This window comes from Lycium barbarum, chromosome 10 (assembly GCF_019175385.1).
Source record: "Lycium barbarum isolate Lr01 chromosome 10, ASM1917538v2, whole genome shotgun sequence".
NCBI classification, from domain to species: Eukaryota; Viridiplantae; Streptophyta; class Magnoliopsida; order Solanales; family Solanaceae; genus Lycium; species Lycium barbarum.
This window is the reverse complement of record NC_083346.1, coordinates 28,322,592-28,339,241: the sequence shown is the minus strand read 5'-3', so window position 1 is coordinate 28,339,241 and position 16,650 is coordinate 28,322,592. Positions and strand designations below refer to the sequence as shown.

Below are 16,650 nucleotides of genomic sequence, written 5' to 3'. Positions count from 1 at the left end.
TATCGATTTGAGATTTTATGCTTGCATACATAAGCTTCAATTTTCTTTCGTCTTTGTCCATTCAAATTAGTGCTATATTTATTTTCCCATATATTCTTTCCCCTTTTCCATACAACTTGTTAAATTTCAACAATGAAATCAATTGCACGAAAAGAATCAGCGCAACAATAACTACGTTCTCAGTATAATAACATAAAGTGGGGTCTGGAGAAGATAGATTGGTAGAGTGTAACGCGCAACCGAATAGAAACACATTTGTTTAACATGAAGAACGCATATAATGGAAGGATAATTAATAAAGCAGGTTAAAAGTACCTTTGCTATAATAATCTTATATTTAAGTGTAAAAGCGATGATTTAGGCGCAAGAAGCGGATTTCTTTTTGTTTACTGGTTATTGTTTCCTTCTAATTTGTTTAAGATTTCTTTTTGCACCTTTCTGTCTCCAATAAAACAAAAAAATAAACTAGTTGTTTTGCATGAATGTTGCATCTAGCTAGTTTTGAAAATTAAAATAAGGTTAGAAGAAGTAGAAAGATCTTAATTAAAGAGGGTGTTCATAAAGTGTTGAAAAGGTGTATTTAACAATTTAAAATGGGTTAATACCTAAAACTCTCCTTAAATCATATATGTATTGTTAGTTTAATATTTAAAAATATGAGATGGTGTTGTTACCTACCTGAATTATAATATTTTCTATCTAAAACCGCCTGCAGCGCCAAGTAGCATGTAGAGTGGCTTCACTCTATGTGTAGTGTGTAGGAATTATTTAAGTAGGCCCAAAAACACAATTTAAATAGCATTTTCAATTTATTTTTAAAAATTAATTAGGAAGAGAGTTGCAAAAACCTCAGTTATGTAAATGCAGCATGTGAAAAATTCCAGACATAATGCCTAAAAGAATCTCATACTTTCTGGTGTGTGTGTGGAAAATTATTAAGGTAAAGAATAGTTTAAGTGATTCAATTCTCCTTTCAAAGGTTCTTATTTAAGTATTCTAAGTCAAAATATTCTTTTTCTTGCTCCCTTGGAGCTTCAAGAATCTTTATTATTCACGCCATAATTAGTCCCTAATTTACTAAATAATATCTGTGGATTCTTTTCCGAATCTAATTGGTTTATGTGTTCACATACACTGTACATATCTCCGTAATGACATCAAAACAATATATTTTTATATCTCTTCTTTATAATTTCTGTTCTTTCGACACAATCATTTTTTAATGACATATACTCAAGATTCTCAAGGCCTACAGGATGGAATATAATTATTTACTTAAGATTTCATTGGAAAGGTGAAAACTTATTTAGATCGAATGTCATATAATGTCAATGTAATGACTATATAGTTACTTTATCAGAATAATAAGTGCATATCCATCTTTTTAAAAAGTTTTACCTCTTAATCTTGGTTAATTAATTACTACCTCTGTCCATTTTTATTTGTCCATCTTTGATTTGGCATACCTCTTACGGAGCGATAAATAAATAAAATAAATTTACTATATTGTCTCTATTTACTATAAATCATCTAAATAATTGAAATCAATCAAACATATTTTAAAAATTGTGCAATCACTGACAATTCCTTAAAGTTTACAACCCAACAAGATAATAGGGGTAAAATAGGTATAAAATGATAAATCATATGTTGGTTTTCTAAAATGAATAAGTAAAAGTGAACATCTATTTTTAGTATTCTGAACAAGTAAAAATGGACGGAGGGGGTAACATATTTTCTTACCTTTATTTCTTGCTTAATTAATTCATTTATGGAGTACCCGTAACTTTTTTTCTTCCTATAAATATAGATTGTCCGCTTTAAAATTTGCTTTTGTATCTATCCTTGTTTCTCAATTGAAAAAAAAAAAAAGTGAATGAAGGACTATTGAATTGAATTGAATTGGGTTCATAAAGGTTATATTAATTGTTCGTGTGTTAGCAGATGATGTACATATTTGTCCGCCTTGTATTGCCACAAAGTGTTGGCCAAGCTATTAATGAAAGCTTCGACAATTTTATTTATTAAGTGGTCTAATGATCTTTACTCTTTTTATATTTATCTCGTTTAAAATGGATTTGGATTCTGCTCGTTCTAATATTAATTTACCAGCTACTTGTTTCTATTAATGAAATTTATGTGAAATTTATTTCATTATTTCATCATATTTTTTTATATTCTTGATAAGAATTTAAAATTAATCTTTTTTTGTAATATAAGATAATTGACAGGCCACATTGACACTCTAATTATGTACTATTCGCTTTTTCCTGCTTGTGGAGGCTAATTATTCATCATTTCCTTAACTAATTATAAAGTCAATACCACATACCACAGATAGTGAATTAGGCAACGCTAATGCATGTCAGAATGTTGACGGTTAACGATATACTCTTTACTTGCATGTAGTAATTATGAATTTACATAAATATATGACTTATAGAATATAGTATTAGTAGTAAATATAGGCGACAAATGGGTGAACAAGACAAAGTAATTATTATAAATATAAAAAGAAGAAAGACAATAGGGAGTTAAGGATAGGAGCGACTCAATAAAATTAATGGTCTAAAATCAGCTTAATAAGAGGTCTCAATTATATTCAATAAACTAATTTTTACGTGCGTCACACGTGAGTCTCATGAAAATTAGTAACAATATTTTAAATTCACATATATTTTCTTGTTAAAGATGTGTGTGAGGTATACATATAATGTAAAAGGAAATTAGTGCAAGCTTAAAGTATGAAGAATGATCCTATTTCAGCAGATTTATAGTTAAACTAAAAATTATTGAACATTATGTAAATTTGGTACAGTTATTTTTTGGAATAGTTTGTTGAGCATAGAAGACTACTATGAACCATTTTCTAGCTTAGTATTAAAAAATAAGGAAAAAAGATATATACACCTAATATTACGTTTAGTAACTATTGAAAAATTAGCCCCAAAATTTAGAGGCTGCCTTAGTGGCTTGTGTACTGAGCTAGCCTTGGTTAAGAACCAGTTGAATTTTACCAATAAGTTTGTTGTTAAGTGATAAGTACTTCTTTATATTTAACTAGAGGTCTCGGAGTCGAGTACCCCTGGGTACGGAGTCTCCTTTGTAGAGAGTGCTTTATCTTCCAATGTGGGACTTTCCGACACAAATTCAGGTTTAATCAAGCCCCAATACGAATATCTGATACCGATAAAAAACAAAAAAAAAAAACAATTGAATTTTAAGTCCATGCCATAATCTAGTAAGTCTAGTTACAATAACTCACAACTGCATGTGCAGAGACGAAGAGAACCATAAACATAAAGACGAAGCCTACTGTCCTTGTAAATACCATATCCTCTGACTCTCACTTTCATCTTGTTCTTTTGACCAACATTGTCCTAATTATGGTTCTTGGATTTACTCTATCCTTTTAATTTCTGTTTTCTTTTCTTAACATAAATTTTCTAATTTTCTAATTTTCTCAAAGGGCAATCCAGCGCACAAAGCATTCCATATTAGTGAGGTTCGGCAAAAGGCTGCACTTCAAGTAGTATGATGCAGACAACCTGCCTTAATGCAAGCATTAATGGCTGGTTCCACGGCTCGAACCCGTAACCTATAGGTTACACGGAAACAACCTTATTGTTGCTCCAAAGTTCTAATTTTTTTTTTATTCGTTTAAATTCTACGCACTGGCAATATGAAAAATCATCATAATCAGATTTTTTTTTTATAAAATAATTCTAAGTAAATTTTTATTTTGATAGACACAACTTCATCTATCCCAATTTATGCGGCACCATTCGGATTTTGAGAGTCAAATAAATTTTTCTTTGACAACAATTTTCATATATCTTTCAAATACTTTGTGTTATTGAGATTTATAGTATCTTATACATAATTTTCAAATATATAAATTTTCCAAAATGTTAAAATTTTTTTCTCCGGATCCACGAGAAAAATTTAGAAGTTTGATTCTTAAAATTTGAACCACATAAACTGAGAGGAACCATATGAAAGTGACAATGAATATATTATAAGTTAAATTATTCTACCAGAATAAAAAATTTATACTGTCGGAATAATAAGTTAAATTATTTTTCTTATATTATTATTTAATATATAGACTGTGCCCTAACAAGGTAGGCCAGGTGGTTGCTCTTCAATACCCAAGGTGCAGTCATCTTTAGGCCGGTAATGAAATCATGGAGGCAATGACATCTGTGTAATGGTTGGGTATCTTGCATGTGTCTTCATAAAAGAAACATTAAGTGAATTCAATGCAACGAATCAAGATGTACTTTGCCTTAAAATAAATCGAAGATTGTGAAGTTATGATCTAAATATTGTAAAAATAGTTATGGAGGAATATACATTGAAGTGAATAGAAGAATATGTTATCTAACGAATAACATGGGCAGTGTACGTATGAGTTTATTGCTAAACAATTTAGTAATGCTGTCCTATTAATTTTATCTCCTGTAAACCTAGGTACGAATATATTTTAGCAGTTGAATAATCGAGGGTAAAAAAATTCATCCCATAATGCCGGATTTTTCCTTTCCCTAGTATATAAACATCGATTCGCATTTGTTGAGAAACTATGGTTAAGTAATTAAAAATTATATGCTCTCTAATAATTTAATCTTAATACTTTGGCTTATATATTCTCATGATTTTGGTATGTGTTTTTTGTTTTTGTTTTTTTCTTTTCTTTTATACTTTAGTTATTAAAAATATTAAGGAAATATGAGGCCACTTTAAAAACATTTTGAACAAAAGTGATCAAGGAAGCATGTCGAAATAAACTATAGTTTATATATATCGTACATTGATAATTTGAAAAAAGCTAATGTTACTTTGCTTCGGATATTTATATTTGGATGTTTAAATTATTATAAAAATATGTATTATAGGACGGTTGGTTGTATTAAGAAATATAACTATTGTTCTTTAGTGCATAGCAATTTCGATTCTTGTCGCAACAAAGTACTATTTAATGTTGTCAACATCCGAAACTAGTTTCTTATGCTTGTCACTAATCACCTCATTGTCAAATATATAACTAGCTTCAACTACTAATCACAAACTGACACTATGTGTTACAGGTGAAATCCATTCAAACGATGTTATTAATTTTCTTTGAAGATATTTTGTGCCTAAATGCTCCAACCATCAAATAGGCGAGTCAAAATATACTTTCTTCAAGAATAGAGTTTAACTTGACTGGTAGAATTTGGAAAGGAAAATATCTATTGAACTAGCAAAGGAGCTTAATGGAGATTTAATAACTCAAGAAGTGAGGCAACGTCTCTTATAAAGAATGTGGTGTTGGCGTGTTGCCTCCTTTTTTATTTTGCTTTTAGCAACTTGCAAATAAATATAATCTCCTTTTTGGCATTTATGCTATATCACCAATAGACATATTTGCAATGGTGATTAATGCAGAAAACTTTTTTGACTAATAGTTAAAATTGTGTATAGGGACGTTCTTTATAGTTTATTCTTATTCTAATTACACTATATGGTCTGTGAACTTTAATTAGCTAAACTACGTAACTCAAATCACCAACCATTGTATCATTATAATGGATCACTTCAAAGCCTTTCTCTAAGTAACATACTCTTTTCATGTGCCACCACTAACAAAATACACAAAAAATGAATGGAGTTAAAAAAAAACTTGCAAATTGAAATTTTGAGAAAGCAGAGCTGAGAATTCCCAAAGTCATTATTTTTCAAAAATTCTAGCAAAAATAAAAGAATCATATACAGGTAAACAATTAATTATTAGCTGGTTTCGCCCCAGAAGAGAGGTTTTGGAGCCATTAGTTTTACCTGGTCACTAAAAGGGGCTCTTATGAAAACATTATAAAAAGTAATTAGGGACCATTTACTTTTTAAGGGAAGGTACTTCATTACTTTAAATGGCTATAAATGTGAATTTTCTCCTAGTAATGTGTTTTTCCTCCTTTTGTGGAAAATAAACGGACATCCTCTGCCGACTTCCTCATAGTTGAACTTGAAATTAAAGAGGACCTAAGTTTATGTTTTTATGGAAATAATGGAAAAAAGGCCCTACCGTTTATTCCGACGAATAAAATTGACTAGTTTCCTCTCTTATAAATAAAATTGACAAGTTTCCTCTCTTATAAGATCTCCAAATCTTTTCCATCTTAAAAATGCTCATGTTGATCTAAAATTTACGTAAGAAGTAATTTATGCAATCAGAGAACCTAGATTTTGCAACTAAAGTACTAGCTCAATTGGATTTGCATAATTTCCCCCCTTGTTCTTTTTTAGCACTTTAAATTATAATTGAAGATATACAAAATTTAATAGTAATAGTTTTTTCCATCACATAACATCTTACACTACTAAAAAACTGTATTTTCCGACCTGAAAAAAGGGCCATTTCCGACCCCATGAGGTCGATTTTGGGCAAAAACCGACCTCAAAATTAGGTCGGAAAAGAGTGGGTCGGAAATATTACCGACCTCATGAGGTCGCAAAAAACCGACCTCATGAGGTCGGTAATATTTTTTTAGTCGGATATTAATTATATGAAATACCGACCTCATGAGGTCGGTAATTTGCAATTCCCTGAATTTTTTTACAGAAAACCGACCTCATGAGGTCGGTAATTTGAAATTCCCTGGAAAATTTTGCAGAAAACCAACCTCATGAGGTCGGTAATTTGCAATTTCTGGAAATATTTTGCAAAAACCCGACCGCATGAGGTCGGTATTTTATGTGTCTAGCCCCAAAACCGATCTCATGAGGTCAGTACCCTGCAAGAAAAATGGCAGCACCTAGCTGTTTTTCCAGCTGCTCCCCTGTCAAGATGAAAATAATTTTACTTTCAACTAAAACCAGCTCAAATAGCTGCCAACAATACACCAAACTACTATAAATACATAAAACATTAAACTACTATTACAACACATATACTACAACCACCAATACATCAAATTCAATTTGAAACTACTTCAAAGTTGAATAAAAACATCAATCAAACATTCACAAGAGACTTAAGCTACTTCAACCTTTGCAAACATCAAAACAACATTAAACTACTTCAACATTTGTAAACATCCACAAAACATTAAACTAGTCTACATTAAGTTAGTCTACAACATTAGACTACTTCACCCCTCGTAAACATCAAGATGGTTGATGCGAACATCCAAAGTCAAGTTCTGCTGCTTAGCTGCCTCAAGTTGCTGCTTTAGAACTGCAACCTCATTTTCTGACTTTTCCCAACCTACCAAATATTACAAAACGATGGAACTAATCAAGATTAAAAGAAAAGAAAAAAAAAAGGCCTTTTTGATTTTTGGCTCGTCAGCCAAAATTAATTACAGGACCGGCCAAAATATACAAAACCTATACACTAATTATGTATATTATATGCATATTTATGTATATTGTATGTAGATAATATGTATCTTTATACTTAATATACAAAACCTATGCATTTACCAGCTATTATGTTTTAGAGCGGTCCAAAAATGTAATTATCCCAGAAAAAAATGCATAATTGATCAGAACAAGTTCCAAACGTTATTCTACGTGTGATTCAGGTACCACAAAAAGATTGGAAATATTCTAGAAACTATTTCTAAGATTGCATTCAGAACTTATGGAAGAAAGGGAACGGTGGAAGATACCTGCAACGGCTTCTTCTGCCACTTTAGCATGCTGCTTAACTAAGTCTTCTTTTGCACTAACATTAACTAGAGCAACTAATAACTTCTCTATCAGCTACTTTGGACTTTCCTTGGCTTCATGCCCAATAGTTGCAGCTTTTGAGGTTACTTCCGGTGATTGGCTGTCATTATCTGGAGTTTCTTTTAATGGATCCTACTCCAAATAGCAGAAATTGCAAGTGTTGAAGTGAGAAAACATAAGCTAATAAGCACTGGCAGGAATTACTAGGGGAAAAAAGGCAAGGAGAAAACAAATATAGAGTAAAGGCCCCAGGAGCGTGGCATAAATTATTCTAACAGGTGAACAACAGTCAAATCAGGCACAAATTTACTATGGGGGGATAATTTGCTTTCGAGGACTTACAACTACTATTACTATCAATGGGTTGATTTTGTTTAATTCAATTAACTTATATCTTTTCTTATCAAAACACGTGTATAATGCGTTTGCCCTTCTCGGTGTGCTTTTTCTGTTGTTGCATTAGTACTATTTTACCTGTCAAAAGCAGAAACATTCAATGCTAAAGTTGACGAGGCTTTCATGTACAATATTTTTCTGTGCATTGGATCTCTAGACTAGGAGAGTGACACACAACAGTATCAAGTTTGGGTTAAAAATTCATCATTATATTAACTAATATGATATAAAAATGCATTTCAAGGCAATTGGCAGTCATTATTTTTTCACTAGATAGTCTTCACAGATAATGAAAGATGCTTGGCTGCTTAACAAATGTGGGACTGACATAATCAACTCCATGCTGAACTCTTTTACACATATAATGATTTGTGTTTTCGATTCACGGATCTGAAATGCACAGTTTCAGAACTAGAATCTTTGAATACAGAGTTTGTTAATTAAACTAAAGGTTTACCATTATCGGATAAATTTTATGCAGAGTAACTTTTAGCAGAAATCATAACTACAAAATTTAAATATGATAAATGTCATTTGGGAACCCTTTTACTAGGTGGATAGCTGGTTCCAACACTAAATGTCGTGTTCATACTTCCATTTTTACAATTAAGTCATTGAAAGCTTGGATCAGTATAAAGTTGAAGCTTTCAAGCATCTGGACTTGACCTCAAACTCCATGCACCTAGATAGACCCTTACAAATCCTTATAGAATCATTTGCAGCGATTTTCCATTAGGCATACTTAAATGTCACATGGAAAAATTTTGGTCAATGGTTCGACGAAAAATGAGAGATCCTGAAATACTATACAATTATTATACAATTAGCTAAATCTGCACTAGAGTGATATTTTTAGGTCTACCCATTTACCCCAAGATGACTATTTCAGAAACAGCTATGTTGTTAACAACATCCATCATGCTCTATAAAGTTTCCAAATTTCCAACCAAAATTCTACAAGGCAGCACCCCAATAATAAGCTCTAAAGAAATAGTTTCATTCTCAAGAAAACACCAAATCCAGCAGAAAATAAATTGTAAATAAAGGATTTCCAAAGCAATGCTACAATTACAAAAAACTCAACTTTGAAAATTCAAGTTTCAGGAAACTACAAACTCTCATCTATGACAAGTGACAACTGACAACCACTACTATTTCAATTATTTTGGTCTTCAAACAACCTAAACATACACAATACCTTACTGACTCTCTCAGTAAGCAACTCAATACCATTTCTACTGAACTTAGAAACAAGGTAAAAGCACCCTAAAAATCAAAATTATCCATCAACTATGGCTCAAATCCAAATTCATTGGGGGTCTAGATATGAATCTTATGTATCCATTCCTCTCTATTCAAGTTCATTACAAAGAACTCAAAAATCAAATCCAAATACAGTACCAGAAGATGACAAAATCAGTAGACCGATACTTACTCTACTAGATCTCTAAACCCACAAAGATCCAATCTTTTACTCAATCCAAGATTCACTCTACAAATCCAAACCCCCAAAACACAGAACCCCATTTTCACATAGCTAATTCCCACAGGATACTAATAATGCACTAACATATAAGAACACATAGTTAATAATTGCAAACCAAAACAAATGCAGTTGCTACTAAATGTGTATACTTACCTAAACAACCTTAAAAAGATCACAAACCCTTGCTATATTCAGAGCAATGTTAAAGTGTACTCTGAAAAATCTAAATAGATTATAGTTTTAACGCTCTCTATCTAAGAGATTAATTTATTAATTTATGAACATAGAAAACACAACGGTTATGAAACAACCACAACACATGACCAACATTAAATATGATAAACACATCTTAAAGGATATATATATTTCTTATTTTTCTTTACCGCACAACTGCACTAAATAAAAATATATTACTCAAGAATCCACATATTGAGACCAAGTATGAGACTAAGTTTATTAATATGGTCATACGATTTCATGACAGTGAAAGTTTCATGGCCTATAAAAGTAGCTTAGTTGTTAAAGTTTCATGGCCTATTCTAAAGTATTTGATGATTTCATATGATCTGTTTGTTAAGTTTATTAATCTGGTCATATGATTTCATGACAATGACGTTTTAACATCTAACTATGAGTTGGTATTACAACAAACAGAGTAAAAAAGATCAAGTATCTATCTTCATAACATATTTTTATCAATTTGAACAAAACCCAAGTCATGTAAGAGGTAACAATTTGATTCACAGATCCTATTAGTAATTTAACAGGAAAAAGAAAGCAACCACCAACAACTTCAAAACAATCAAATTTTGATAACAGCCAAAATCTGTCATTACAGCCATGGGAAACCAACAACTTCACCAACAACTTAAAAACGAACACTAAACTTGTCATTACAGCCATGGGAAACCAAAATTGTGATAAAATTACATCAAAAATTATAACAGTAATCCCTTTTCATTAATATTAATTTTGTTTAACTATAACCTAGAAACTATAATCAACGAAACCCACAAAAGGGAGCAAAAAACCAACGCAGAATTAACCTAAGAGAAACTATAAACAACCAAATACACTAACCCATAAAACCAAATCAGTGAGAAACCCACAAAAGAAGCAAAAAAGTAAATGTCTTGAAGAACCCTAAACTAGATCCCAAACAATTAAAAAAAATACCTGGAATAGATATTGGCGACGGCATACTGGATGCCGGACCTGGCTGGGTGGCGACGGATCTGGCTAGCGGCGATGTGGGCGAGGGTAGGGCGGTGGAGAAAGGGAAAGAGAGAGAGACGGGGGTTTAGATTTTTAAGAGTGACAAAAGTAAAAATGAGGTAAAAGAAGAAGGAGGGTTTAGATTTTTATTAAATTTACCGACTTCATGAGGTCGGTAAATTTAATAAATGAATTGATCAGATTTTTTTATTAAATTACCGACTTACTGAGGTCAGTACATTATTTTTTCAAATTTTGATACAAAATTGCCGACCGACCTCATGAGGTCGGTTTATTTTTAAAAAAATTGAAAAATAAATATTACGACTTTACCGACCTCATGAGGTCGTTTTTTTGAGGTCGGGAAATCCTGTTTTTTTAGTAATGTTAGTAGTACTATTAAATTATGTTGTTCGAACTCTTTAAAAATATTGCCGCAACCTGTCAAATGTTTCAAAATTACACTACGTTTGAAGAATCCGACACACACCAGTCGATATTTTTGAAGAGTCGGAGCAACACTGCTACTAAGTGCTTATAAGTTGTAGCTTCAAGACCCTCTATTGAGAATAACTACATAGGTATATGTGGTACCATGATGCAAAAAACAGCTACTAAGCTACTCCTTCCGTCCATTTTTATTTGTCTTGTACTAACTTGACACATCACTTAAGGAGCCATAAATAGAATGAAAAGCTTATTATATCACCCCTAATTTTTACTAAGTAATCTAATGACAGAAATCTATCAAACATACTTTAAAGTTGTGCACTTACTAACAATTAATTGATGTTTCCAACCCACCAATTAATAGTAAGGGTAAAACATGATTGGAATGATAAATCATCTCTTGATTTTTCAAATCGGACAAATAAAAATATAGAAGGAGGGAGTATTACATTTTGTAATGCCTTCTATATTTGTTTTAAATGTTTTGGAGAAAGATAGATGATAAAGTACTCGTATGTATTTATAGAAGCACTATATCAATACTTATTTAACATATACTACAAAATATTTATTCTTTTGAACAAAATAATACAGTACTTAATAGAATTTTTATTCCACGTGGTGGTGTATGCCACATCAGACAGATTTAGTGCTGACATGGAATGATCCTAGGTGGCAAGGCGGGGCTGTTAAGGTGGCGGCTAAAACGGCGGAGAAGGGAAGGGGATTTGCAGTTTGCCAGTAAGGTTTGGTGGGACCACGTGGCAAGACAAGAACTAAAAACACCCTCTCCAAGATATTGAACCTGTGGGGTTACAAAACATGAAAAAAACAATAAAAGAAAGAAAACAAAAACCTGTGGGGTTCTCTCTTCAGTCTCCACTCCCCAAGTTGCCTCCTATCCAAGTCCAACCCACAAAAATAAATCAAAATAAGAATATTTATTTCAAGCAATATTAATACTAAATCAAATATTTCTTCTGCTTAATTAGTAGGAGTATTTAGTTTAAAAATAATAATTTGGATCATAATTTTAAAAGTAATAATCGCCACGTTAATTGTAACGGTGAAAATGTATAAGTGTCTTACTTTCTTTTTTGGTCTATTAAAAAAGAGTGTTACTTCTATATTAAGTAAGTTTTTTAATTTTAGCATTTCAAGTAGAATGTTTCAGGCCGCATGATTTAAATAAAGGACTACATACATCTGTAATTTAGATTACTAGATTCAAAAATCTTTCTTTGATTCTTAAACCTCGGATTAATCAAATCAAGACAATTAAATTGATACGGAGGGAGTGTATCATAGTATGTTTTTTTAATCAAAACTATTTTTAGTTAATGAGCATAGTTAATAAACATTTTATTTTTATTAGTGACTTTGAATATTAATTTACATTATGTATTTTTATATCTATGTGGGACCCACAAATGGTGGGTTATGTGTGTGCGGGGTGGGGGTGGGGGTGGTCTTAGAAGCGGGGCATTACCTTGTCCGTTAGTGTCTAGTTACAACTATAAAATAAACCTAACCGTCCCAAATCTATAAACACACAGACCCGCTCTCTTCATCTCTTTCTCCAATTCCAAAATCACAGTTTATCTTCCTCTCTTTCTTCTTAGCATTTCAAGTACTACAAAGTCTTCTTTACTTTACTTCTCTAGTCTAGAATTAAACCTTTCCTCTCATTCCCATTTTGCTCACACAAAATAGAGTAAGAGCAGACTACCCTGTTCTCCTGTTCTTCAAGATTGTATTTAACTGATTACTTTAACATAATTTAGGTATAATATTGAATCTTTTCCCAGTTTCCTCAAATGGGGTTGTCTTAATTTTCGATATTGTAGAGAAAACAAGTGGTGTTTTTCTTCTTCCTTTTTTATTGAATATGGACTTAAGTTGCATGTTTATTTTTTTGTTTTGTAGAGGTGACAATGACTCAACAAAATGTTGTAGTATCCGATCCCAAATCCGGTATTAATTTGACAATACCGGTGAAAGTAGCAGTAGCTGGCCAGAAGCCGCCACCGGCACCGGGCAGTTGCATCACAATATCAAGAAAGACACTCGTTGAAATCAATGGCAATAAAATCAACTCTTGGGTCGATTCAATGAGAGCTTCCTCTCCTACTCATCACAAGTCATCCACTCCTCCTCTTTCAGATGACTTGACTTCTTGGATGGTAAGCCCAAAAAAATAGAATTTCATGCAGTTATACAACAGTTTAATACACATAGAATAATGGGGTTGATGGCACTCAACTAACCGTTACTATTATCTCAGAAAGTCATCTTTTTTGTTGAGTGGTTATTTAAGAAATCAATGACCACCATATATATGTATGATATTTCTATGAATAATGGCAAAAAAGTTACATGTATTTGGGATTTTCTCTCTGATTGGGTAATGACGTGATTGATTGCGCCATTTTTAGGTGCAACATCCATCAGCACTGGATATGTTTGAGCAGATAATAAGTGCTTCAAAGGGAAAGCAAATTGTGATGTTTTTAGACTATGATGGCACTCTTTCCCCTATTGTTGAGGACCCTGATCAAGCTTTCATGTCTGATGCTGTAAGTTTCATCTTTATCAACTTTACTAGTACTTCTCTTTAAAGAAAAATCATCATTTTCATTAATTATTCCATCCCACTTGTTTTGCATATATCAGATGAGAGCAACAGTGAGAAAGCTTGCTAGATATTTCCCTACTGCAATAGTGAGTGGCAGGTGCAGAGATAAGGTAAAACATCTTTTCTTTTCTTTATTCTGTCTATGGTATGCTTTCTTTTTTTCTTTCCATTTTATGTAATTGTCTTTTAAAAAAACTTTTTTGGTGGTTGTATTATTATAGGTATACAACTTTGTACGATTGGCAGAGTTGTACTATGCTGGAAGCCATGGTATGGATATAAAAGGGCCATCAAAAGGTTCCAAATACAAGAAAGTGAGTTCACTTGTCTATCTACATTCACAGGATCTTCGCTTATAGTTTTTTTTTTCTTCTAAATATTTACCAAAATTCATGCTTAATTTGCAGGGAGGTCAAGCTGTTCTGTTCCAAGCAGCAAGTGAATTTATCCCTATGATTGATGAGGTTTACAAAGCACTTCATGATGCAACAAAGTCTATAGAAGGAGTTAGAATGGAGAATAACAAATTTTGTGCCTCTGTACATTTCCGCTCTGTTGATGAAAAGGTATAAACCACTCTCCAAAATTTTCTGTTACATAATCATTACTATTATCCATATCATATGGCCCATCAGACCAAGCATGGGTTAAAAAGCCTAAAATAATAGTAGTGAATTTTTTAACTGTTCCAACTTTTTGTTTTTAAAAGAGAAAAGATCTGATTTGAGTTGTTGTTGATGTAACAGAAATGGGGTGAGCTAGCACAAGTAGTAAGGTCAGTGCTTAAAGAATATCCAAAGCTTCGATTATCACAAGGGAGAAAAGTATTTGAGATTCGTCCAACTATTAAATGGGACAAAGGCAAAGCTCTTGAATTCTTGCTTGAATCCCTGGGTATGTACTGTTTATTTCTCTATTTTTTACTAGTGAGTAGTATTTTTATTTCATCAGTTTGAGACACAGGCAGATAAATTATTGAAATATAAAAAAGAAAACAATTGCGTTGATGCTAACTTTGATAATGAAACTTCTCTTCAACAGGATATGCTAACTGTACTGATGTCTTTCCTGTATATATTGGTGATGATCGAACCGATGAAGATGCTTTCAAGGTATCCTATGTTCCTCTATATTTTAATGTTTTAGTTTTGTTGCCTTTTATGTTTACCAGATCTTTGGTGTTTAACTTTTTTATTCAGTTCTCTATAGTTACTAATCCTACATTAAATCTGGTTTTTTAATATATAGGTCCTAAGAGAAAGAGATCAAGGTTTTGGCATTCTTGTCTCCAAAATTCCAAAAGACACACATGCATCTTATTCTTTGCAAGAACCATCTGAGGTGAGAATTAGTTGAATTTCAAAATAATCAAATTTTGGTTTCTCTAATTTAAAACGGTAATTTAAGGTATGCCTTTTACTTAATCTTTTTTCTCTAATTGATTTCACAGGTTATGGTGTTTCTACGACGTTTGGTAGAGTGGAAAAAGTTGACACTAAGAAGACAGTTTAGAATTCGAAGACAAATTGAGGAGATAAAAGCATCTCTACGGAACTAAGAATTGTCCAAAGTGAATATGGACTTAATGATGCATATAATGTAATTTTCCTTTTTTAAATATAACAAAAGAAGTTGTAAAAGAAAAGGTGGAAAAGAGAAGCTTTTTTGATCCTTTTCTCTTTGGCTTTAAGGCCTTGTACATCTTTGTAACTAGCTCTGTACAAGGATAAGTTGAATTTTCCAGTCTTACCTAAATGCATATATTGGAAGTTCTCTCTATATATCTCTCTCTCTACATATGTGTAATAATATATTTATAAATATGCACATTTATATATGCTAACTCATAAAATAAAGAAAACATATGGTAGTTTATTTGAGTACATTATTTTAGGGCGTAAAACCGGCTTCTTCACATGCTCCTTTAAGGATGGAGTTTACTGCAAAAGTTGTCTGCATCGTTGAGTAGAGATTCTACAGAAGTTGCATCTTTCCCTGTTTCTTTTACTGATGATAGCAGAACACTATCATTAAGTTAAAGAATTTATCAGTTAATAACAATTCTTTTGCTAAGCACCACTCTCAAACTTATCTTTGTTTTAGCATCCAAAGTACCAAAATAAGGCCAGGGTGAAGAGGTGGTGCCTCCTTCTTTTGCTCTTAGTCAGGAGCGTTTTAACCCCTCTCGGATGAAAAATGATATAAATAGAATATATAAGTGGTCTTGAATTTTTGACCGACTTAACAATTTTAAAAAAAAAATTATGTTGGTTTATGAGGCATTTCAAGAAGTTACCGACAATATAAAGATACTCTAATGTGTTGCATACCGGGTAGGAGTTTCAGCTATATTGGCTCGTGAATGAATGAACAACAGTGGCAATGCTTGCCTATGATGTAAAACAGTGGCAATGTTTCCGATTGAACAAATTCGCTATCTCTGACCCCCATTGCTCTCTCATAGGCAAAAGTTTATGCCCACATTTACTTATGCTCGATGGGCAGCCGCGGTCATTTTTTAAATTATTTTAAGCAGGGCCAAAAGTTTAAGATCACTCTTGTAAATCATCTTTCTTAATGGGCTTACGCAATGCAAATTCAAATAAGAATTTTACATGGCTGAGATATTTTTAAGTCCTAATTACAACTATTTAGGGTATTTACAAAATATAACAATATTTTACCAATTATAGTAAAAATAATAGAAAAAGTAAGAATTAGGCTCCAATCATCCCATTTAGGTCACTAATCTTCC

The 16,650-nt window shown here is 32.2% G+C and overlaps 1 protein-coding gene and 1 long non-coding RNA gene across 2 annotated transcripts; one reads left to right on the top strand and one right to left on the bottom strand.

Moving 5' to 3' along the window:
* Positions 1-6,896: 6,896 nt before the first annotated feature.
* LOC132614448 (uncharacterized) lies at positions 6,897-10,972 on the bottom strand. Its single transcript, XR_009572300.1, has 3 exons — positions 10,772-10,972; positions 7,653-7,845; positions 6,897-7,246 (listed from the first exon to the last, which is right to left on the bottom strand). It is a non-coding gene; the product is annotated as an uncharacterized LOC132614448 (long non-coding RNA).
* Positions 10,973-12,801: 1,829 nt separating this feature from the next.
* LOC132615451 (probable trehalose-phosphate phosphatase H) lies at positions 12,802-15,674 on the top strand. Its single transcript, XM_060330059.1, has 10 exons — positions 12,802-13,044; positions 13,187-13,443; positions 13,696-13,836; positions 13,934-14,005; positions 14,117-14,209; positions 14,303-14,461; positions 14,642-14,789; positions 14,937-15,007; positions 15,144-15,236; positions 15,346-15,674. Exons 2-10 carry the CDS (start codon positions 13,195-13,197, stop codon positions 15,451-15,453), a joined length of 1,134 nt encoding a protein of 377 aa, XP_060186042.1. The 5' UTR covers positions 12,802-13,044; positions 13,187-13,194; the 3' UTR covers positions 15,454-15,674.
* The last annotated feature ends 976 nt before the right edge of the window (positions 15,675-16,650 follow it).

What these genes read in the sequence shown, in the direction of transcription:
- LOC132615451 (XM_060330059.1), top strand. Translation starts at nt 13,195, where the DNA reads ATGACTCAACAAAATGTTGTAGTATCCGATCCCAAATCCGGTATTAAT. An exon ending in AAGCTTTCATGTCTGATGCT is followed by an intron (nt 13,837 to 13,933) that starts GTAAGTTTCATC and finishes TGCATATATCAG; the next exon opens with ATGAGAGCAACAGTGAGAAA. An exon ending in CTTTGCAAGAACCATCTGAG is followed by an intron (nt 15,237 to 15,345) that starts GTGAGAATTAGT and finishes TTGATTTCACAG; the next exon opens with GTTATGGTGTTTCTACGACG.